Genomic DNA, 25,003 nt, shown 5'->3' with positions numbered 1-25,003 from the left:
GGTTTTGCCCAGGCTGATCTTGAGCTCCTGGGCTCAAGTGATCCTCTTGCCTTGGCCTCCCAAGGTGCTGGGATTACAGGCGTGCACCGCCAAACCTGGTCCGTCTGGCAGACTTTAATGATTTCAAAAGATATGCCTCGCAATTTCTAAGAAGCAAAAATTGTTGAATTATTTCACATTTATGCCTGATTACCTAAATGAGAAACATGTTAAAATTTATATTCAGGCCGTGCATGGTGGCTCACGCCTGTAATCCCAGCATTTTGGGAGGCCAAGGTGGGTGGGTCATGGTAGGTCAGAAGTTCTAGACCAGCCTGGCCAACATGGTGAAACCCCATCTCTACCAAAAACACAAAAAATTAGCCAGTGTGGTGGCAGGCTCCTGTAATCTCAGCTACTTGGGAGGTTGAGGCAGGAGAATCACTTGAACTCGGGAGGTGGAGGTTGCAGTGAGCCAAGATTGCACCATTGCACTCCAGCCTGGGCAACAAGAGCAAAGCTCTGTCTCCAAAAAAAAAAAAAAAAAAAAAAAAAAATATATATATATATATATATATATTTAAAACAAAAAATTGAGGCTGGGTACAGTGTCTCACACCTGTAATCCCAGCACTTTGGGAGGCTGAGGCGAAAGGATCACTTGAGGCCAGGAGTTCAAAAGACCTGCCTGGGCAACATAGTGAGACACCATATCTACAAAAATTAAAAATAAAAATAAAAAATTGAGAACAATTTTTAACCCTTTGTGGCTTGCAAAGGTAAAATTAATAACTTCATACTATTTCCTATAAAAACATCATTCATATCTTCTGCCTTGCACAGCTGTTCTCAGCCCCTTCCAGCAGTTTATTAACTCCATCTCCTCCTTTGAGAAACAAACATTCAAAATAATCCCTGATAAACTGGAAGAATAAAAATGACTTCTCCCTGGTTCTTCTTTGTCTAAATATTTAACTCACATATATCTTTGTTTCCCCTGACATTTCATTATGTTTAATGAGATTTTCTATTAAAACATAAGGTCATTTTAACTTTTAAAAAATAAGCAAGCATCATGTCTTTTCTTTTCTTTCTTTCTTTCTTTCTTTTTTTTTTTTTTTTTTTTGAGACGGAGTCTTGCTCTGTCACCCAGGCTGGAGTGTAGTGGCACGATCTTGGCTCACTGCAAGCTCTGCCTCCCGGGTTCACACCATTCTCCTGCCTCAGCCTCCCAAGTAGCTGGGACCACAGGGGCCCGCCACCATGCCCGGCTAATTTTTTGTAGTTTTAGTAGAGACGGGGTTTCACCATGTTAGCCAGGATGGTCTCGATCTCCTGACCTTGTGATCCGCCCGCCTCAGCCTCCCAAAGTGCTGGGATTACAGGCGTGAGCCACCGCGCCCGGCCTCTTTCTTTCTTTCTTTTTTTTTTTTTTGAGACAGAGTTTCTCTCTTGTCGCCCAGGCTGGAGTGCAGTGGTGCCATCTTGGCTCACTGCAACCTCTGCCTCCTGGGTTCAAGCAATTCTCTGCCTCAGCCTACCAAGTAGCTAGGATTACAGGCGCCCACCACCACACCCGGCTAATTTTTTGGTATTTTTAGTAGAGATGGGGTTTCACCATCTTGGCTAGGCTGGTCTTGAACTCCTGACCTTGTGATCCACCCGCCATGGCCTCCCAAAGTGCTGGGATTACAGGCATGAGCCACCATGCCTGGCCCAGCATCCTGTCTTTTCAAAAATTACATCCTTCCTTTGATGAGGCAACTGGCTGCATCTGATTTAAATCTTTCCTTAACCCCCCAGCCCAACAACACCCTGCACCTATCCATTTGCATTTCTCCGCCCCTCGAACATTTAACCTCCTGGGTCAGGCCTGCCCCTCACCTGCCCATGTCATGGTAAGCCTCCTGCACTCTGACTCGATCCAGATGGGAGCCCACATATGACAGAGAGGCCTAGAAGCAGCCTTGGACCCTAACTTCCCCACTCATTCTACTTAGATTTTTCTTTCACTGTGTATGAAAATTTTCCTTCTCAACTACTTCCAGGGACCCAGATCTCTTTCTTCTCTTACTTCCTCTAGAACTTTTCATTACGGCATCCTGGTTCAGGCCTTAGTGGTTTTGTCCCCTGATCATTCCCTCTCAATCCACTGTTACTGGCCACAGTCTTCAACAGATTATGCCCCTCCTGTGTGCAAGTCATGCACTACTGGCTTCATATACATGATTTCTGGTCTTCATAACAACCCTGTGAAGCTGTGGGACTTGAGGTACAAAATCTCTATGAGCTTCCATTTCCTGATTTAGAATGTGAATATTAACACTAACAGGAGCCTACATTCTGTATTCCACACCACATTACCTTTCTTACATGCTTGTCTTTTCTCTATGTTGTCCCCAACGCCACACTGTGTATAATTAGATCTCAAGACACACTTGGTTATTTTTATTTACTATTTTTATAATTATTGACTACTGCTATGGTTTGGGTCTGTGTCTCCACCCAAATCTCATGTGGAATTGTAATCCCCAATGTTGGAGGAGGGGCCTGGAGGGAGATGATTGGATCATGGGGGTATCTTTCCCCCTTGCTGTTCTCATGACAGTGAGTGAGTTCTCACGAGATCCAGTTGTTTAAAAGTGTGTGGCATTTGTCTCCCTCTTCCTCCTTCAGCAGCCATGTAAGACGTGACTGCTTCCCCTTTGCCTTTAGCCATGATTGTAAGTTTCCTGAGGCCTCAGCCATGCTTCCTGTATAGCTTGTGGAACAGTGAGCCAATTAAACCTCTTTTCTTTATAAATTACCCAGTTTCAGGTTTTTTTTTTTTTTTTTTTTTTTTTTTTGCAGTTGCAAGGTTTAACAGTGAAGACAGAGCTCCCATACAAAGGGAGGGGACCCAAAGAGGGTAGCCATTGCCGGCTCGAATGCCTGGGTTTATATCCCGATCATTGTCCCTCCCGCTGTGCTCTCAGGCAATAGATGATGGGCTATTTCTTTACCTCCTGTTTTTTGTCTAATTAGCATTTTAGTGAACTCTCTCTACTATCTGATTGGCCAGGTGTGAGCTAAGTTGCAAGCCCTGTGTTTAAAGGTGGAAGTGGTCACCTTCCCAGCTAGGCTTAGGGATTCTTAGTCGGCCTAGGAAATCCAGCTAGTCCTGTCTGTCAGTCCCCCATCTCAACAGGAAAACCCAAGTGCTGTTGGGGAGGTTGGCCGATGATGGCTCTAACTGCTTCCTGCTGAATTGGGGCATAGTAGGGGTTGTGCAGTTGAGATTTCCTTGGGAGGGGTGCCTTTGATGTCATTAACATCGGAGCATGGGCTAACAGGCTGGTCCAGGGGTCTGTGGTAGATCTTAGTCACGGACAGCATCTGGGGCTCCATTTGAAGAATGATTTGTAGTTTTACAGCTTCAATTCTGGAAGAGACAAACTTAACAAGGAGGTTAAAGATACAGGCTCCAAAGAGGAGTAACAATATTATTGCTGCTAGAGGTCCTAAGAAGGGGAGAATCCAGGGCATCCATTGGCTGAGGAGGCCCCAAGGTCCAGTGTTTTGAAGCTCCTCTGCTCTATGTTGTATTCGATCTCAAATTTCTTTACCTTTCTTGGTGATGATTCCGGATTGATTAACATAATAATAGCATTCTTCCCCTAAAAATAAACAGGTTCCCCCACTTTTGGCGGTTAGCAAGTCTAAAGCTCTTCGATTTTGAAGGACTACTGCTGCTAGGGAGTTAAGTTGATCTTGCAAGGTGACCAGGGAGTCGGCAACCCATTCCATGTCACCATTTAGTTCTTGGGATAGTTTGTAGTAGAACTGAGTAGAGGTTGTGATACCGCCAATGCCAGTACCTAGTCCACCTAGAACTCCTGCTCCGATAACAAAAGGAAGAATGGGTACTCTTTTGTTGCAGGGCTTAGGTACAACATAGTTGTATAAATCTTGTTCAGTGTAGATGGTCATGGGGGCACTAAGAATGAGAGGAAGCACATAGATTCTGAAGAGCCATTCAAACAACAATAGGCTGAGGTGCCACAGACAAAAATATTCCTGGGAGTAGGCAGACTATTCCTGTGGGAGGAGTTATTCACCTGATGCATTGGGAGTTGGTCGTGTCTATAGTATTGCTAAATTTTACATAGGTGAGGTTTGAGGTATGGGTTATTTCCAGATTGGAAACAAGAGGTCCTACTAAAACGGAAGTGGTGTTTATTTCTGTGCTGAAGTTGTTCCATTGCTCAGGTGCAGGGATTGAAATGTATGGCCTGAAGTGCAGGGGGAGGCACATCCAACAGTTAGTAGGGTTTTGGGCTGAGACCTCATGGAGCCCAGTGAGGGCGGTATTAAATAGGCTTACCAGGCGAGTATGGGTACAGAGGGTTTCATGTAGTTTTGAGAGATCTTGTCCTTTGTAGGGGCTAGGGGTGCTATGTACCCAGGTCAGTTGGGAGATTACTTCCTTTACGTGTTTTTCTCTAGCCTGATCTTGAACTCCACCCCTATCAGACATATCAGTATGGGTGAAGTAAGTCCAACAGACAGTGGCTCCAAGTCCTCCAGGACAACTAGGATTAATCTTTTTTTTTTTTTTTTTTTTTTTTTGAGACAGAGCCTTGCTCTGTCACCCAGGCTGGAGTCCAGTGGCTCAATCTCGGCTCACTGCAACCTCCTCCTCCCAGGTTGAAGCAATCCTCCTGTCTCAGCCTTCCTAATAGCTGGGATTACAGGCACACACCACCACACCTGGCTAATTTGTATATTTTTAGTGGAGACAGGATTTTACCATGTTGGCCAGGCTGGTCTCAAACTCCTGATCTCAGGTGATCTGCCTGCCTTGGACTCCCAAAGTGCTGGGATTGCAGGCGTGAGCCACCATGCCCAGCCTCAGGTATTTCTTTATAGCAGTGTGAGAATGGATTAATACAACTACTTATTCAATTATTTTCCTAAGTTAGTTCTAAGATATAAAACAGATTTGCATTTAAAGTTTATTGAAACAGAGGCAATTCACACTAAGGAACCAATACAAGAGACATTTTTATTTTTTTATCTCTCCAAATTTTTTGTCCTTTTAAAAACTGAGATATTTATCTTTAATTATTAGTTTGCATTTGTCCCTCTGCCAGCTTTAAGGCGTAATCAACAAATAACCGACGTTGTTTTTAAATGTCTAACGTCTATAAAGCCCAATCCTGAGAACTCTACCATTGGAGTGCTCTGGTTAATTGGATTTCTGTTAATCACCAATCAGTTTTTTTGTTAAAAGGGAGTTGTTCAAAACTTAACCAAACTTTAATTTACTTTCTTACTTCAGGAAAAAAAAAATCTCCTGGGCACACTTCTATCCTGCTTTGGTGACACAGAAATCTAAGCATCCTAGGTTAGGATTTGGAGCATTAGGGAGCATGCTGAGGATGGAGGAGGAGCAGGAAAGTGAGCCGCAGGTGCACCAGCCGAGGCCTCAACTCTCAGAGGGCTTCTTCTTAACTTGTTCCAGGTGTGGTTAATGCTGTCTTGTAGATGAGTATTACTGTTATTCAGATTCCAGTTAACCAACATTTTTTTGACTGGCACTTTTGCAGCTCTTGAATCCTTAACTCAAGGGACAAAACTTTTAAATTGACTTCAGCCAGTTTTTTTACCACTGGGATAAATTTAGATTTTATTATGTGCACATACATCCTGTTAAAAAATATCACCCAGCTTTATATTTGTATCCCAAATATTTTTTCACAGCTGTAGAATTCTCACCTTGGCTGTGCTTTTGAGAAGTGCTAATTCTATCATACAGTGTTGGCTGGGCAGCCACTTGAAATGAGGGTTAGTATTTTTTCAATTCAATTTCTTTTCTGTTTTTTTTTTTTTTTTTTTTTGAGATAGAGTCTTGCTCTTGCTGCCCAGGCTGGAGTGCAATGTTGCGATCTTGGCTCACTACAACCTCCGCCTCCTGTGTTCAAGCAATTCTCCTGCCTCAGGCTCCCGGGTAACTGGGATTATAGATGTGCACCACCACACCGGGCTAATTTTTGTATTTTAGTAGAGACGGGGTTTACAACATGTTGGCCAGGCTGGTCTTGAACCCCTGACCTCATGATCCATCCGCCTTTGCCTCCCAAAGTGCTGGAATTGCAGGCATGAGCCACCGCACCTGGCCTCAATTTCTAAGCCCATAGGTCTCCTTCAGGCCTTGAAATAGCCAAGAGACCGAGCTCCCAAGATATGTGTGAGAAACTAAAGTGTGCAAGGACAAGAGAAGCTATAAGATGAATAGATTGTCTTGTTTCATTTATACTGCAATTGCTAAAATGACATGCTTTGGGGACATTTGAAAAGTTGCCATCAAAATGTATGATTGAAGTTTTGAGCAACCAAAATAAGATTGAATGTAATAACATTCAAATGTGCACAGCAGTGCCTGCCAAACTCTGCTGCACATTAGAATCACCTGGGGAGCTTCTGAAATTCTAAATGGTCAAGCTGTTCCCATACCTGGGAGTGGGGATCAGAATGTCTATGGATGGGAGTCAGGCATTAGTTTTTTAAAAGATCCCTAGATGATTCCAAAGTTCAGCAGAGTCTGGGAACCGATGGCATATGGTAGTGCAAGTTGAAGCAATTTGTACCATATTACTTAAAGGACTCAACTAAATTTACAGAATGCTTTAATTCACAGATGTCATGGATGTTTACGCTTAAAATGCTTCAACATTATGACAGTAAATTATTTCCACAAAATTGCAAAAGAAACTGTCAGTGAAATTGAAAATTATTCTGTGATCTAAAACATTGCCAAAATATTGTAATCCACTCCTTTTTAGGGGGAGAATGTCAGAAACATTTGTTTCCAGCTTCAAAATCCTTTTTATAAGTATAGAAGCAGAAGAAAGATGAAGGGAAAAAAAGATATAAACAAAGAAAAACTAAAATGATTATTTACTAAGAATTGCAAATGCTCATTTTCTGGGCACACCACAAAGTTCCATTCTCTGTTCCTAGGACTTTGCGTAATACACAGGGACATGATGGTAAAAGGCTGATGCTTTGAGTTTATCAAAATAAACCTGAGTGTTCCTTTTCCCTGCCCTCAGTGAAAACTGAGACTTTACTCATCTTTATGAAGAAAGAAAGAGAAAGAAAATAAAATGTGTTCTAGTGGTGAGCTTGCCTGTCCTTTGAATTGTTTTGTGGTTGTGATGTCCCTCCTAACTGATTAGCCCTCATTCCACAGATTTCCCTGTGTGGAACATTCGAGGATTATGTCAGCCGAGACTCCTGCTGCCTGTCTGGTAAAGAGAGCAATTTACAATAACAAACACACGCCAGACTTGGATGAATTACCCTCCCCACAACCCGTAGGTCTGTTGGGGTCATTCAGTTCCTCAAACAGTCCCGTTTCTATAATTTCTTCCTGCCATGCTATAGGAACAGCACCTGTCGCAAAGTTTTTGAAGAACTGCTTATCTTTGTCATCAAATTCCACCCCCCGAACCTCAGAGAAATCATCAATTTCAGCGATGTCTTTGGCATAAACCACCGAAGGGTCTGGCACAAATGGGGGTTCGATTAGGCCGGCTTCCAGGCGAGGAAAGTTGATCGTTTTAAAGAAATGATGTTTCCTGGGATCATCAGACTTTTCTCTATGAAGAAAGGAGATGATCAGCCTGAGACAGAGTTAACAAAACAAAATGGGACATGTTCTAACAATACAAAGTGTGTAGCATTCTTTTCCTACATTTTATTTTAATTGCAAAGACAATATAATAACATAAAGAATAACTGAAAAATAATAACTTTTGAAATCACCCCAAATTCCCGTATAAGTAGACAGTAGCATTCTCATTATTTGCAGATAGCTTTCACCTGTAGATGCAATTTTTAAACAGTGAAGCTTTGGACACGACTTTTATTCTTGGTGTTTCATGGAAATACTAGGAAAGTTCTGTAGAAACACACCTGCTTGCCTGCAGCTTCCAGTCATTGCCTCTTCAGGGTCACACAGAACAAGTTAAGCATATCTCTGTCCCACAAAACCACCACTCCCATTTAAAAAGGCAGCACTCATATCCCTTTATTGGTAATATGATATGATTCCTACAAGCCCCACTTACCTCCCCAACTGCCACAATAATCTTGGTGTTATTTCTTTAAAGACTTAACAAAATCCATTAGTAATTTGCAGTAGTATAAATTTAGTACTCAAGACTATGATTATTATTATCAAACCCTCCATCTCTATGTTAGAAATTATTAGAGTATCTAAAGAAAAATGTATGTTCCCAACTGTGTAACCTCTACTATTAATTTAGTTATCTATTGCTGTGTAACAAATTGCCCCCAAATTTAGTGCCTTAAAACAACAAACATTTATTATCTCACAGCTTCTGAGGGTCAAGAATCTGGACATGGCTTAACTGGGTGTCTCTGTCTCAGAGTCTCTTGTGAGGTTGCAGTAAAGCTGCTGGCTGAGACTGTGGTCTCATCTGAAGGCTCAGCTGAGGCTGGGGGATTTGCTTCCAAGCTCACTCATGTGGTTATTGTCAAGCCTCCATCCCTTATCACATGAGCCTCCACAGGGCTGTCTTGAAACATTGCAGCTGGCTTTCCCAAGGCCAATGATCACACACACACACACACACACACACACACACACGGCTCAAAATAGAAGCCATAGTTTTTTTAATAACCTAATCTTAGAAGTGACATCTCATCACTTCTGCCATATTCTATTTCTTACTGAAGGAAGACCACACTTAAGGCAAAGGGATTATACATGAGTATGAATGCCAGGATGTGGGGATCATTGGGAGCCATCTTAGGGGCTGCCTACCATACTCCTCTTGGTTACTCTTAAATCTAGGTTGCAACAAAATAAAAAGTGGGCTGTTTTGTGGCATCAGATTCAAAACGATTCTTTTCTTTTAAAAAATGTGAATATATTTCCTGGTCTGATTAAGAAACATCTTCCACATACAAGTGGACAACAAACATATGAAAAAATGCTCATTATCACTAATCATCAGATAAAAGTAAATTAAAACCACAATGAGATACCATCTCATACCAGTCAGAATAGCTATTACTAAGAAAAAACAAACAAACAAACAAAAAAACAAAAAAAACAACAACCAGACATGGTGGCTCATGCCTGTAATCCTAGCACTTTGAGAGGCCAAGGCAGGCAGATTGCCTGAACTCAGGAGTTTGAGACCAGCCTGGGCAACATGGTGAAACCCCATCTCTACTAAAATACAAAAAATTAGACAGGCGTGACAGCGTGTGCCTGTAGTCCCAGCTACTCAGGAGGCTGAGGCAAGAGAATTGCTTGAACCCAGGAGGTGGAGATTGCAGTGAGCCAAGATTGTGCCACTGCACTCCAGCCTGGGCGACAGAGAGAGACTCCGTCTCTAAAAAAAAAAAAAAAAAAAAACCAACCAACAAACCAAACAAACAAACAAACAAACAAACAAAAACAGATATTGGAGGGGCTGCATAGAAAAGAGAATGCTTACACATTGTTGATGGGAAGGTAAATTAGTTCAGCCATTCTGGAAAGCAGTTTGGAGAGTTCTCAAAGAACTAAAAATAGAACTACCATTTGACCCAGCAATCCTATTACTGGTATATACCCAAAGGGAAATAAATTGTTCTACCAAAAAGACATACACTCATATGTTCATCACAGCACCATTCACAATAGCAAAGACACAGAATCAACTAAGGAGTCCATAAATGGTGGATTGAATAAAGAAAGTGTGGTACATACACAATATGGAATAATATGCAGCCATAAAAAGGAATGAAATCATGTTCTTTGCAGCAACATAGAAGCAGCTGGAGACCATTTTCTTAAGTGAACTAACATAGAAACAGAAAACCAAGTACCGCATGTTTTCACTTATAAGTGGGAGCTAAACATTGGGTAAACATGGACATAAAGATGGGAACAACAGACACAGGGGACTACTAGATGTTTTGGGGGTGTGGCAAGGGTTGAAAAACTACCTATTGAGTACTATGCTCACTACTTGGTGATAGATTCAATTGCATCCAAAACCTCAGTATTACACAATATGTCTTTGTAAAAAACCTGCACATATACTCCCTGAATCTAAAATAAAAGATTTTTTTTTAAAGAAATGTCTTCCTTTTAAAAGAAGTCAGTTTCCGCCATAAGTCAACCTCAATAGAAATTAATCATATTCATGGTCTCTCCTTTACATTTTCCATTCAAGATATCAAAAAGCTTTTTGGGAAAGGATTGAGAGCTTGCCCCATATATTCCTTTCAGAGATTCCCCACTATGTCAGATGATAACTACAACAGACTCTGCCCAGCAAGACGACTAAGGCAACACCCAATAATGGCATAACTAATAACAAGAATGAGGATAACTGACATTTATTCAGGGCCTACTGTCAGTTAACACAACATTCAGCTCTTCACTTATATTATTACATTCAACCAGTACAACAGCCCTGTCTCTAAGTCCTGTATTTTTGGCTCCTTTATGTGCTTCTGCATTCATGAATAACTGTGCATCTGAGGAAGCCAGAGTAAATAGGTGACTTTTTCAAAGGAAAATGTATAATTAAATTTTATTATGAAAAGAGAAACTTAATTGGAGGCATCTGATGATCCAGTGATTCCTTGGGTTCTTGTTCTGTGACCCAGCCCTACCCACTTCCAGAAAGGTCTATCTGGAATTTCTTGGATTTTCCCACTGTGTATGGAGACCTGGATCAAAAGGTGCTACAAAGGGTGTCTTTTCTAAAAGCCACCAAGTCTCCACCAACTGAAAGAAAGAAAATGCAGGCTTGCCATCTACCAGAACCGACTGCCCCAGTGTCTGTGTGGTTTACATCTTGTAGGTTAAGAGCCTTGAGGGAGAGTTACTGAGATAAATGGAAGCTTCAAAAATAGATTTTTAGGCCGGGCACAGTGGCTCACACCTGTAATCCCAGCATTTTGGGAGGCCAAAGCGGGTGGATCTCCTGAGGCCAGGAGTTTGAGACCAGCCTGGCCAACATGGTGAAACCCTGTCTCTACTAAAAAATACAAAAATTAGTCAGGCCTGGTGGCACATGCCTATAATCCCAGTTACTTGGGAGACTGAGAGAGGAGAATTTCTTGAACCTGGGAGGCAAAGGTTGCAGTGAGCCGAGATCGGGCCATTGCAGTCCAGCCTGGGTGACAGAGCAAGACTCTCTCATAAAACAAAACAAACAAACAGATTTTTTAAAAGTCAGATTATTGAGGTATAATTTACACAGAAATATTCACCTTTTAAAGGTATCAGATGGATTTTTAAACATGGCAGAAGGATAGAGCTAGAATGCCATCCAAATAAATCAGGAATGAGCCCCAGACCTGCATGTCTCAAAGAGAATGAAGGCATTGGAATGGGACTAGGTGCCACAGGGAAAGTCTTGCATCACTTCCATGATCACTGGCGGGCATGAATTGAACACACTGTGTCAGGGGTCAAAAGGGCCCTTAAAACCCAGTCTAAGCAGCTTTCACATGAGTAAATGGAGACGCCCAGGAGCTTGGTAACTCAGGAGACTTGCCAGACCAGTCTTTACATCAGGATGAACAGTTCTCACATGGCATCTCAAGCACACCACGCCCAGGGAGCCTTGGTTTGTCCATCAGGGGTGGCTGACTGCAGCCCTTTTGCAACTAATTATAAAAGACAAGGAAACCATGGGTCACTCTGAGGTTTCCTTTATGTTCTTCAACAACCCAACTAGATGCCCCTGGAGGGCAGGATTCATGCCTTGTATACCTTTTCCCAAGAAATGCCTGTGGGTGCTGCTGCTACCAGTGAAGACTGGGCTTTCCAATCTCTATTCCTTGTTCTTGTGGCTGGGCCACCACAAAAATGATGTCTTTGATCTTTTGCATTAGCAACTCCCACCACAGTTCCGTCATTAAAATAGCAGGCTGATTATTTCACTCTTACATCTTTCCCTGGCAGTTCTGTGCAGGGCTCTTTCGGCCCATCATTGTGCGGTACACTTTGAACAAATAGGAGAGGCTGTTGCTGGAGGCAGTATCTTTTGTAACAGCCAAAGAGGCAGCTGCAGGGAGGACTTCTGCTCATTGGAGTGGAATATATTTCAGAGCATTAACAGAGGCTCTCGTACTATGGAACCCCACACAGAGATTACAATGGATTTTCTTATAATAGTCAATGAAGCAAAGATACCACCTGCCTATACATGAGGCCCACAAGGGAATTTGGTCTGCCAAGAACAGTAGGTATTGGCATGAAATTGTTTGTTGGAGAAGCACATAAATCAGAGACTTTCACGATTATTTGCTGTTGTTCTGCTGCACTGCCTGACCAGAATAAAACCTGCAAAAACTTAAGTGATCTTCAGCATTTATTTTATTGGAAGACCCTGTAGTTGATCCCATCTGGAGCCCGTGGAGATGCTCAGAAAAGCTTTTGGCTTCTCTGCAAAATTATCTCCCAGACCCATAAAGGCAAAGAAGGTAATCCTTTTCAGTGATGTCTAAAGGAGAAGGGTCTTTAATTCATTTCAAATGCTTAAGAAGGCAACAGGGAGGGAGCATTTGAACTCTGCTGTGTAACATGCTGTCCAGGCATTTGCCTTGGCTTGGAGGATGCCCACTACATTAATCCAACGTGATCTCGTTTGATTAAATTTTTTAAAAATATAAAGAGTTGAAATAAAAGTGTTGGAAGATTCTGCAATTATAGAGGCCCTAAGAAAAAAAAATGTTGGAAGATTTTCTGTTTCACTGAACAGCTGTTTTTTATATGCCTTTCCTCTAATGTTGTAAAGTCTTATTCAAAACAGTCACAACAACAGATGCTTTATTAAAAAGGCTTTGCTTGAGGAAGCAGCTTCAGGGAGTGACCAGTCTTTAGTGTGCTTTAAAGTGTTTACAGTGCTTTAAGGTAGCATTTTCATGAAGTTTGTTAATATTTCATTTTGTAAACCCAAAGTCTGCTTATAGAGTATTAAGATATATTTTATTTTATTTTTGTTTTTTTAATTTTTTTTTTGAGACAGAGTTTTGCTCTTATTGCCCAGGCTGGAGTGCAGTGGCGCGATCTTGGCTCACTTCAACCTCCGCCTCCCAGGTTCAAGCTATTCCCCTGCCTCAGCCTCCTGAGTAGCTGGGATTACAGGCACCCGCCACTGCACCTGGCTAATATTTTGTATTTTTTTAGTAGAGACGGGGTTTCATCATGTTGGCCAAGCTGGTCTCGAATTCCTGACCTCAGGTGACCCACCCGCCTTGGCCTCCCAAAGTGCTGGGATTACAGGTATGAGACACCGCGCCCGGCCAAGATGGATTTTAAATCAAACGTGGGAATTGAGGCATCCAAGTGGGTGTTGTTCCCTTCAGGGAAGTCATCTAAACAGACTGTCCTCCTGACTCAGCCACTGCTCCCGCACCTTTGGATACTCACTGAACTTGAAGACCATGAGGGTAGAGATTGTTAGTGATTGTCAGTGGTCACCATATCCTATTTGATTCTCACTCCTGGGCACGCAGAAGACACTAGTCAGCACCCTCACCCACTGGCAGGACCCGAGGACTAGTTCTGGCCAACAGAACTGCGTGTGAAGTGTGTGGGATCGAGACCATCCTGGCCAACATGGTGAAACCCCGTCTCTACTAAAAATACAAAAATTAGCTGGGTGTGGTGGTGGGTGCCTGTAATCCCAGCTACTCGGGAGGCCAAGGCAGAAGAATTGCTTGAACCTGGGAGGCCGAGAGATTGCAGTGAGCCAAGATTGTGCCATTGCACTCCAGCCTGGGCAGCAAAGCAAGACTCTGTCTCAAAAACTAATAATAATAATAAATAATTTGTAGGTCTCCAATAACTGAATGTAAGACGGTAAGAGGGTAGAGAATGCGTTTCCTCCCTGACAATGTGTGAGTGTACACATATAAATCTCTCTCTGAGAGGGAGAGAGAGAGAGAGGGAGAGAGAGGAAGGGAAGGAGGGATGGGGAGAGAGAGAAAATAGGCGAGAGAGAGAGAGGGAGAGAGAGGAAGGGAAGGAGGGATGGGGAGAGAGAGAGAGAGAAAAGAGGGGGGGGAGAGAGAGAGAGAGATTGATTGATTTAATTTACGGCTTTGTAAATCCAAAGTCTGCAGGGTAGTTTAGCAGGCTGGAAACCCAAGGAAGAATTGCAGTTTGACTCCAAAGGTGGTTTGCTGGCAGAATTACCATTTCTTCTGGGGAAGTCAGTCTTTTCTTATTAAGGCTTTCAACTGATTGGATCAGGCCTATCCACATTACGGATGGTAATCTACTTTACTCAAAGTCTACTGATTTAAATGTTAATCTCATCTAAAAATCTGCCCAGAAATATCTCAATAATATTTGACCAAATATCTGAGTACTGTGGCCTAACCAAGTTGACACATAAAATTAACCATCACACCCACAACCCCCCCCCCCCATTTTATATATGAGGATATTGAGACTCAAGGAAAGTAATTCAATTGCTTGAGGTAAAATGACCAGTCTATAGCAGAGCTGGGACATGAATCTATGTCTATGAATCTAAAGCTCTTGATTTTCTCCCTACACAACATAGTCACTCACTGCCAAGGGTCTTTTCACAGGCCAATTTTTACGTCTTTTTTTCTTCTATAGTATCTTTTTTTTAGAGACAGGGTCTTGCTCTGCCACCCATGCTGGAGTACAGTGGCATGATCACAGCTCACTGCAGCCTTGAGCTCCTGGGCTCAAGTGATCCTCCCACCTCAGCCTCTTGAGTAGCTGGGACTACAGGCATGCACTTCTACACCTGGCTAATATTTGTATTTTCCGTAGAGGCACAGTCTCTCTATGTTGCTTAGGCTGGTCTTGAACTCCTGGGCTCAAGCAATCCTCCCACCTTGGCCTTCCAAAGTTTTAAGATTACAGGCATGACCACTGCGCCCGGCCTTCTAAAATAGCTTGATCTTCTTATTCTATCATAAACAATGAAACTTGGCTTCAATTTTAACAGTTGGCAACGTCATAAATACTTTTTGAAGGACTGATGATATCCTACGGGAGACATTTGAAAGGAACAGAATTTTCCAGAGCTATGACTATCAGTACTGGTAGTTTTATGTTTTCATTTTAATTATTATTACTATTATTATTATTATTATTTTGAGATGAAGTCTTGCTCTGTTGCCCAGGCTGGAGCGCAGTGGCGCGATCTTGGCTCACTGCAACCTCCGCCTCCTGGGTTCAAGTGATTCTTGTGCCTTAGCCTCCTGATTATCTGGGATTACAGGTGGCTGCCACCACTCCTGGCTATTTTTTTGTATTTTTAGTAGACATGGGGTTTCACCATATGTTGGCCAGGCTGGTCTTAAACTCCTAACCTCAGGTGATCCGCCACCTCAACCTCCCAAAGTGCTGGTGTGAACCACCATGCCTGGCTCACAGGCGTGAGCCACTGTGCCCAGCCTGTTTTAACTATTTTTGAATAGATAATGTAACAGTGTTAAGTACATTCACACTATGTTGTTATGCAACCAATCTCCAGAACTCTTCATCTTGTAAAACAGACAATTTATACTCATTAGACAACTTCCCATTTCTCCTCCCCTTAACCCCAGGAAACTGCCGTTCTACTTACTTTCTTTCTTTTTTTTTGAGATGGAGTTTCGCTCTGTCACCCAGGCTGGAGTGCAGTGGTTCGATCTTGGCTCACTGCAACCTCTGCTGCCTGGGTTCAAGCGATTCTCCTGCCTCAGCCTCCCGAGTAGTTGGGATTACAGGCACCTGCCACCGCCCCTGGCTAATTTTTGTAGTTTTATTACAGATGGGGTTTCACCATCTTGGCCAGGCTGGTCTTGAACTCCTGACCTCGTGATCCACCCGACTCGGCCTCCCAAAGTACTGGCATTACAGGCATGAGCCACCCTGCCCGGCCTTCTACTTTCTGTCTCTATGAATTCGACTACTCTAGGTACCTCATGTAAGTGGAATAATGTAATATTTGTTTTGTTTAATGGCTGCATGTGATTTTAATACATTTATTTACTCAACATGGTTCAGATGCAAAAGAAACTAAGGTGATACAGTGAAAATTCTTATTTGCATCCCCATCCCCAGCCCCCAATTTCCCTTCATCTGACATAACCAATCCTATAAATTCCTTGAAATATTCTATACAACCATTTGAATTATGTATTCTTTTTTTTTTTAATGCAAGCTGCTTTGCACCTCACTTTTCCACCTTAAAATACATCTTGGAAATTGTTCCATAGAAAGTGCTAATAGTGTTTGAAAGTATTAGAAATATTTAACCATATAATATGCAAATAAAAATAAGAAAATCATAATACTTAATTCCAAGACTTTGCCACAAATCAAAAGTATTCTCCTAATCCCTGTGGACAATACTGGTGTCAGCAATCCTGTCTGTTACGTGCTAGTTTACCTGCTTCCTAAGCGTTGCTCTGGTTTCTTAGCCAAGAAGAGCCTGCAAATATCTTTTGCTTCCTCTGTGAAGTTATCGTGCTGGAATTTGACCTCGTCTTGCAGAGTTCTTTGCTTTAGATCCTCTTTACTGACCTTTTCCTTGTAATCTTTGAATGGTGTTCGTCCAGCAACCATTTCATAAATGCTGCATCCCATGGCAAACCAGTCCACAGGATAGGAATAACTTACCTTTTCCATTAGGATCTCAGGAGCCATGTAACCATTGGTTCCAGCCTGTAACATCCCAAACAAAAAACAAGACAACACAGAACAAAGACACTAAGGTGAGTGTAGCAGACACTGCTGACTGCCTACCTAATACACATTCTCCTTTTCTTCCCTTGTTGAGGGAACCCTAATTTGTTTGGGGTGGCAATGTGTCTAACCTATTCTTTGTGCTGCTTTCCCAGCAGCTTTGGGTGCAGCCAGGGGAGGCCATGCGATCCATTTTGGCCAATGAGATAAAGAGTTGGTAGCTAAGGTCACCATGAAAAGGGAAGCCGTAGCTGCTCTTGATGTGGGAAAATCTGTTACCTCTCTTAGGCTCATCACCTCATCTTTAAGATGAAAAGTTCAAGTGGATGTCTATAAGATCCCCTAAGCTCTGCTTTTTTAAAAATTCACAGATAATAGAAAATTAGATGTATATGATTTTTTAAGGTTGAGCACTTTATTACTAATATTAAATGTTCATATGTTGTCTAGTCTATCATGTTTCTTACTCTATGTGCTATGTAATAACATTAACATCACACACCTCTGCCTGTCTCTGCACTGAATAATTAACACTGTCATTTTAATTGAGGAAATTCCACACACACATGAAATTTCATTTCACATGCATGACTATGTATTATAGGCACACTTCTACTGACAATATATGCCAAATGATCATTAGATTAAATATATATACATATTCACTTTATATATATACATACATATTTATTTCTATATATAAGACATATCTATTTATATATACTTGTGTGTATGGTAAATTACACATAAAATTTACTATCTAAATCATTTTGCAGTGTAAGTTCAGTAGTGTTAAGTACATTCTCACTGTTGTGCAACCAATCTCCAGAACTACTCATCTTGTAAAACCGATAATTTACACTCATTAAACAACTTGCCATTCTTCCTCCCCTCAACCCCAGGCAACCACCATTTTACTTTCTCTCTCTATGAATTTGACTGCTCTAGGTACCTCATATAAGTGGAATCATGCAATAATTGTCTTTTTATGGCTGCATTGATTTTAATACATGTATTTACTCAAATATATATGTGTGTGTGTGTGTGTGTATATATATATATATTTTTTTTTTCTTTTTTTTTTTTTGAGATGGAGTTTCGTTGTGTCACCCAGGCTGGAATGCAGTGTCCTGATCTCAGCTCACTGCAACCTCTACCTCCTAGGTTCAAGCCGTTCTCCTGCCTCAGCCTCCCAGGTAGCTGGCATTACAGGTGCCTGCCACCACGCCTGGCTAATTTTTGTATTTTTCGTGGAGATGGGGTTTCACCATGTTGGCCAGGCTGGTCTTGAACCCCTGACCTCAAGTGATCCTCCCGCCTCGGCCTCCCAAAGTGCTGAGATTACAGATGTGAGCCACCGTGCCTGGCCGACTCGGACTTTTCAGAGAGCAATATGACAGAGAGCAATGGGAAACGAAAGGTAACAAATTGTTCGTGTCTTTCAACCAGATTATTTAACTGTGGAGTATGTACCTCAAAGAAGAGACTCAGAAGAAAGAAAAAGGAATCTATATTGAGATGTTCATAACTTCATTAACTCAGAATGGTCACGAGCTGGAAACACCCAAAGGCCCATCAATAAGATGATAAACCAGAGTCTATTGTTAATACCAAGGAATTTATATATGTAATGATTGTCACCCACTGATTACAACTATGCATTTCAGTACTTCAGGAAAGGTTGGAAAAGTTGGATGCAGTGGTGTGTGCCTGTAGTCCCAGCTACTCAAAAGGCTGAAATGGGAGGATCCCTTCAGCCAAGGAGTTCGAGGCTGTAGTGCGATAGACGAGCCACAGCACTCTAGCCTGGGTAACTTTGTGAGACCCGGTCTCTACGAAGAAAACATTAGAAAGTGTTGAGCTGTGCATTAGGTGTTTTATTTCTAGTTGCTTAAGTATTTTTTAATGTAATGCTTTAGAAATATGAAATTTCATGGATAATTTCTACATGGATCACAACAAGAAAAAACATGAATAATCCAAGTACTAATGAAGAGTGATTGGCCTGAACAAGAAAGTTCTGGAAGTGACTAGGATCTAACGGGCTGTGCATGAGTCAGCATGGCAGTGCTGTTTTCAGAGAAGCTGGTATATAATTTGGGTGACCATATGTTCCGGTTTGCTTGGGACAGTCCCGGTTTACATCTGTTGCCCTGGCGTCTTGTCCAGTTTTGCATTTGTCCAGACAAAAGGGTCCTGTAGGCGCCTCTGAGGCCCAGGACACAGTCTTACTCATCTTTGTCTCCAAATCCAGGCACTTATCACAGGGCCTCACCTGGTGCATGCCATGTTTTTAAATAAATAACGACAAAGACGATGACTAGATGTTTTCCATTCACTATGCAGAAAACATTTGTTGAGTCATGCCCTGCAATGAGTTCCAGGGATACCGAGACCTGTAAGGCCTGGCCCTTGCCCTTGAGGATTTAGAGACTGGTAGAGACAGACAGGTCAGAAGGTTGATTCAATAGAGTGTGGAGCACGCGCAGGGGGGCCCAAGGGGTCAGTATGTGCATGTGTGTGTATCTGATTGTGTGTGTATGTGATTGTGTGTGTATGTGAGTGTATGTGCCTGTGTGTGTATGTGTGTGTGTGGGCATATGAGTGTGTGTATGTGAGTGGGTGTATGCGTGTGTGGGTGTATGTGTGTGTGCGAGTGGGTGTGTGTATGTGAGTGTGGTGTGTATGTGTGTATGTATGTGTGAGTATGCATGTGTGTGTGAGCATGCGTATGTGTTAATGTGCATGTGAGTGTATGTGAGCATGTGTATGAGAGCGTGTATGTGTATGTGTGCATGTGAGTGTATGTGAGCATGTTTGTATGTGCATGTGTGTATGTGTGCGTGTATGTGAGCATGTGTGTATGTGTGCATGTGAGTGTGCATATGTATGTGTATGTGAGGGTGAGTGTATGTGTGAATGTGCATGTGTGTATGAGAGCATGTGTGTATGTGTGTATCTGTGCATGTGTATGTGTGTGTATGTGTGCATGTGTGTATGTGAGTGTGTGTATGTATGAGCGTGTGTATGTATGTGTGTGAGTGCCTGTATGTGTATGTGTGTATGTGTATGTGTGTGTTATGTGAGTGTGTGTATGTGTGTGTGTGTTGAGAATACTTCACCGAAGAGCCACAGCTGGCTGAATATGAGGGAAACACCTAGAAGGCTATCCAGGTAATGAGCATGTGCAAGAGATGGAGTCAGAAAAAGTGTAAGGTATTGAGGGAGCTTTAAGGAATTTGGTGTTTCTAGAATACATGATTTGGGGCATGCCATGGGGGGAGGGGAGATGGGATTGAGAAACTGTATGCTAAGGTAGCAGACTCTATTCCCAGTCTCCCTTTTCCTTTGCCTCCCTCTATCACGAAATCCCAGATGACTAAAGACAACATCTCTCCCAGCCTCCTTTGCACACGATAGTGATATGAGCTTTATTTGAGAGGTGTGCAAGCTGAAGGTGCAAGGGCTTGGAAAAAAGAGAAGTGAGTTTACTCGAAAATAAAAGATGTAAGATTGATTACATGGATGGATAGAGAGGATGGATAGATGGACATTTGATAAAGCAAATCTAGTAAAATGTTAATGATATACAAGGAGTATTATTTGGCCATAGAAAGGAATGAAGTACTAGCCGGCAGTGGTGGCTCATGCCTGTAATCCCAGCACTTTGTGAGGCTGAGGCGGGCGGATCACGAGATCAGGAGTTAAGAGACCAGCCTGGTCAACATGGTGAAAACCCGTCTCTACTAAAAATACAAAAAATAGCTGGGCGTGCCTGTAATCCCAGCTACTTGGGAGGCTGAGACAGGAGAATCGCTTGAACCTGGGAGGCAGAGGTTGCAGTGAGCCGAGATGGTGCCATTGCACCCCAGCCTGAATGACACAGCAAGACTCCGTCTTGGGGGAGGGGAGAGTGGGGAAGAAAGGAATGAAGTACTGATACATGCTTCAACGTGGGTGAACCTTGAAAACATGCTAAATGGAAGAAGCTAGTCACAAATGACCATGTATTACATGATTCCATTTATATGAGGTGTCTAATATAGGCAATTCCATAGAGACAGAAAATAGATGAATGGTTGCTTAGGGGTGGAAGAGCAGTGTAATGGAAGTGACTGCTGAAGGATATGGGATTTCTTTTGGGGGTGAAGAAAATGTTCTAAAATTGATTGTGGTAATGTTTGCACACCTCTGTAAATATACTAAAAACCAGTACTTTTTTTTTTTTTTTTTGAGACATCTGTCGCCGTCTGAAGTGCAGTGGCGTGATCTTGGCTCACTGTAGCCTCCACCTCCCAGGTTCAAGCGATTCTTCTGCCTCAGCTCCTGAATAGCTGGGACTACAGGCGTGCACCACCATGCCTGGCTTTTTTTTTTTTTTTTTTTTCAGTAGAGACAGGGTTTCACCATGTTGGCCAGGCTGGTCTTAAACTCCTGACCTCAGGTGATCCATCCTCTTTGGCCTTCCAAAGTGCTGGGATTACAGGCGTGAGCCACCGCGCCCAGCCAGTACACTTTAAATGCATGGTTTTTATAGTAGTTAAATTATATCTCAGTAAAGCTGTTAAAAATGTCAGTGATAAACTCTAGGTAATGGGTATTTCAAAGGTGCTCGTGTGAAATTCTTTCTGAATTTTTTCTGAAATTCTTTCTGAAATTCTTTCAACTTTGCTCTATGCTTGGAAGATTTTATAATAGAATATGCAGAAGGGAAAAGGAGAGTGAGGGAAGGGGGATGTGATGCCCAGCTGGCTGCTGGTTCGTCAGGCACAAGGGAGTCTTCTGGAAGAGGCACAAGGAGGTAGCACAGGAGAGAGTGGATGAGGGGGATGCAGCTGCCCAGTCCTTCCCATCTCCCGTTTCCATTGCTCAGGGATTATCCGAAGAGCTATATTGCCGACATGTCATCCAGTTGATTAGCAGCTGCCCAGGAAATAAGGCTCCATACCCGACAGGATGATGTTTTATCCAGATGATGTTTTATCCAGCTCTGAAAGTGGAGGGGCAACGCAGCCTGGATATGCTGCTGACAGAGAACTGTCCAAGAGGGAGAGAAAAGGAGGCAGTAGAGGGAATGTAGGAAGGTGTGTGAGGTTTGTGGTCCAGTACACCAATATGATGAAATTTCTCAAGGACATACTTTGATGTGGGGCTTTTATCATCCACGGTGCTGGCTATCATGGCTATCAGCTGGCCCCTCAATCCAGAAACCAATGGCTGTCTACACTGGGAAATTATCTCACACTGTGTGTGTGTGTGTGTGTGTGTGTGTGTGTGTGTGTGTGTGTGTCAGAGAAAGAGAGAAAGAGAGTTTCAGTCTGTCACCCAGGTTGGAAGTGCAGTGGTTCAATTGTGGCTCACTGCAGCTTTCACCTCCCAGGCTCAAGCAGTCTTCCCACTTCAGCCTCCTGAGTAGCTGGAACCACAGGTGCATGCCACCATGCCTGGTTAATTTTTTTTTCTTTGGTACAGACGGGGTCTCTCTCTGTTTCCCAGGCTAGTTCTGGGATCCTCCTGCCTTGGCCTCTCAAAGTGCTGGGATTACAGGCATGAGCCACCACAACCAGCCTCTCATAGTATTTCTTTGATCATTTTCTCCCTTCCATTTTGTCTCTTCTCTTTTTTTCAGAAATATTGAACTTATCCTTTATGTTTCTTACCTTTTGCTCCTAATGTCCACTCTTGTCTGTTATTTCTTTTTGAGGGGCATAGGGGGAGACTTCCCCCATTTTTCCCCCAATTCTTCTATTTTTAAAAGAGTATTTTATTATGGGAAACTTCAAATATATACAAAACAGACGTAGAATAATAAACCCAAAGTAGTCTTCACCTGGCTTCAACCATTACCCACACATGGCCAATATTGTCTCATCTATGTCCCTTCCCACCTCTCCTGACTATTCTAGTCATGCATCATTTGTATTTCACTATGAATCTCTAAAAGATAAGGTCACTTAGAAAACACACTAAAACAAAGCACTACAATAACATTATCTCATTTAAAAAATAAGAATAATTATTTAATATTATCTGGACATATTTGTATACCAACTGTCCTATAAACTTTTAAAAGTAAAATTTAAACTTAAATCATACAATCATTTAAACAATCATTAAACTTTTGTTTAAATTTGGATCAAATGTGGTTCATACAATGATTGTCTCTTAAATCTCTTTTATAGGCTCCTCCTCTGTCTTTTTTCCCCACCTAGCAAGTTTTTGTTGGAAAAAAGGGGCCAAACTGTAGTTTCCCACAGTCAGATTTTGCTGACTGCATTCCTGTGGTGTCATTTAACATGTTCCTCTGTTCTTTGCATTTCTTTTTTTTTTTTTTTTTTTGAGACGGAGTCTCACTCTGTCGCCCAGGCTGGAGTGCAGTGGCGCAATCTTGGCTCACTGCAAGCTACACCTCCCGGGTTCACGCCATTCTCCTGCCTCAGCCTCCCGAGTAGCTGGGACTACAGGCGCCTGCCACCACACCCGGCTAATTTTTTGTATTTTTTAGTAGAGATGGGGTTTCACCGTGTTAGCCAGGATGGTCTCGATCTCCTGACCTTGTGATCCACCCGCCTCGGCCTCCCAAAGTGCTGGGATTACAGGTGTGAGCCACTGCACTCAGCCCATGCATTTCTTGTAAACTGATGGCTAGACATAGAGGCTTAATTCTTCTACTTAACTTTTCATTTTTGCCAATATGATTTTATTGATACATAATTAATGTACAATAACGTGTACAGTTCTTAGATATTCAGCTCAATGAATTTTAATAATTAAATATGCCCTCATTAATACCACCCAAACAAGATATAAAACATTTCTGTCTGTCCAGAAAGTTCCCTTGTGCCCCTTGCCAGTCAGTCCTCGCCACTTCTCAGGCAAACACTTTTTGATTTCTGTTACTATAGTTTTGTCTGTCCTTGAATGTTGTATAAATGGTACAGTATAGTATGTATTCTTTCATGTCTGACTTATTGTATTTAACATATCTTTAAGATTTGTCCATGTTTTTCTGCAAATGTATTTACATATTTTTTATTTCCAAATGTCCTTGTTGTTCTCTGAATGTTCCTTGATTTATAGCATTTGTTCTTGTTTCATGGAGGCCTTATCTTCTCTTTAATCTCAAAAGATAATAATTACAAGTTTTAAAAAATAGTCTCTTCTATTCCCTGCATCGTTCCTGTTTTCTACAAGTTCTTTTCCTCTGATTGTTTTGGTTCTGTCTTTCATTTTGAAGAGGTTTTTTTTTTTTTTTTTTTTTTACAAATGACAATTGATCTTTGTCTAGTCATTCATATTTAAGAGTGAAGCACCAAAAAGCTGACTATAAGCTATGTGGAGTCCAGCTTATCAACTGACAAGAGGGATCAGGTGGGATATCTCCATACCCCACCTGAGAAGTATCAGCCTGCTTGCTCTCATTTGGGGAACTGAGATGGGAAGGAGCTGAGGGTCTCCCTGAATATAGTATTTCACTTCCCACAGCTCTCCTTTGGGCCTCATGTTCTTGGGTCCTGCTTCTATCTGGTTCTTTATGACTCTGCTGGGGTGGCAGAGGCATAAAGAGACTATAAACAACATCCAAACGAAGTTAAGTCAGTGGCAGTCAGTAAGTTCTATTCAGCAACATTTATTGCGAGCTTGCTCTGTGTGGCACCCGTCCAATGAGCACATTTCAAAGGTGAGTGACATTAAGGATTAAAGTTACTAATGAGGATACTGGATAAACCTAAGTTGCTCAGTAGAAGGTGTAGGGTGAAAGTGGACAACATACCTTGCCATGAACAAAGGATTGTGAAACACATGCTGAGAGAAAAATTGGAAATAATAATGGAAAACATTATTGAGTGCTTATTCCATGCTAAATATTTTCGTTAGTGCTTTATGTGAATTCCTCATTTGATCTCCATAGTAACCCTATGAGATAGCGTCCATTTTGCAGATTAGGAAACTGAACAATACAGAGGTTAAATCTTGCCTAAGATCACCAACCGAAGAATCACACACAGGCTGCACCTTTTTTTTTTTAGACCGAGCCTCACTCTATCACCCAGGCTGGAGTGCAGTGGCATGATCTTGGCTCACTGCAACCTCCACCTCCCAGGTTCAAGTGATTCTCCTGCCTCAGCCTCCTGAGTAGCTGGGATTACAGGCGCCCACCACCACGCCCGGCTAATTTTGTATTTTTAGTAGAGACAGGGTTTCACCATGTTAGCTAGGCTGGCCTCGAACTCCCGACCTCCTGTGATCCATCCGCCACAGCCTCCCAAAGGGCTGGGATTACAG

At 42.2% G+C, this 25,003-nt stretch overlaps 1 protein-coding gene and 1 pseudogene across 1 annotated transcript in view; both read right to left on the bottom strand.

Moving 5' to 3' along the window:
- Positions 1-1,522: 1,522 nt before the first annotated feature.
- On the bottom strand, positions 1,523-5,772 carry LOC129143646 (syncytin-1-like; annotated as a pseudogene).
- GRK7 (G protein-coupled receptor kinase 7) overlaps positions 5,004-25,003 on the bottom strand; it is a 42,758-nt gene continuing 22,758 nt past the window's right edge. Inside the window, exons 4-5 of the mRNA XM_054682312.1 lie at positions 16,422-16,696; positions 5,004-7,622 (exon numbers count right to left, since the gene is read on the bottom strand). Coding sequence (XP_054538287.1) covers positions 7,286-7,622; positions 16,422-16,696 — 612 coding nt within the window. The 3' untranslated portion in view covers positions 5,004-7,285. The remainder of the gene's footprint in view (positions 7,623-16,421; positions 16,697-25,003) is intronic.

The sequence above is a fragment of the Pan troglodytes genome, chromosome 2 (genome assembly GCF_028858775.2).
Source record: "Pan troglodytes isolate AG18354 chromosome 2, NHGRI_mPanTro3-v2.0_pri, whole genome shotgun sequence".
In the NCBI taxonomy this organism is placed as follows: Eukaryota; Metazoa; Chordata; class Mammalia; order Primates; family Hominidae; genus Pan; species Pan troglodytes.
This window is presented reverse-complemented; position numbering and strand designations above follow the sequence as displayed.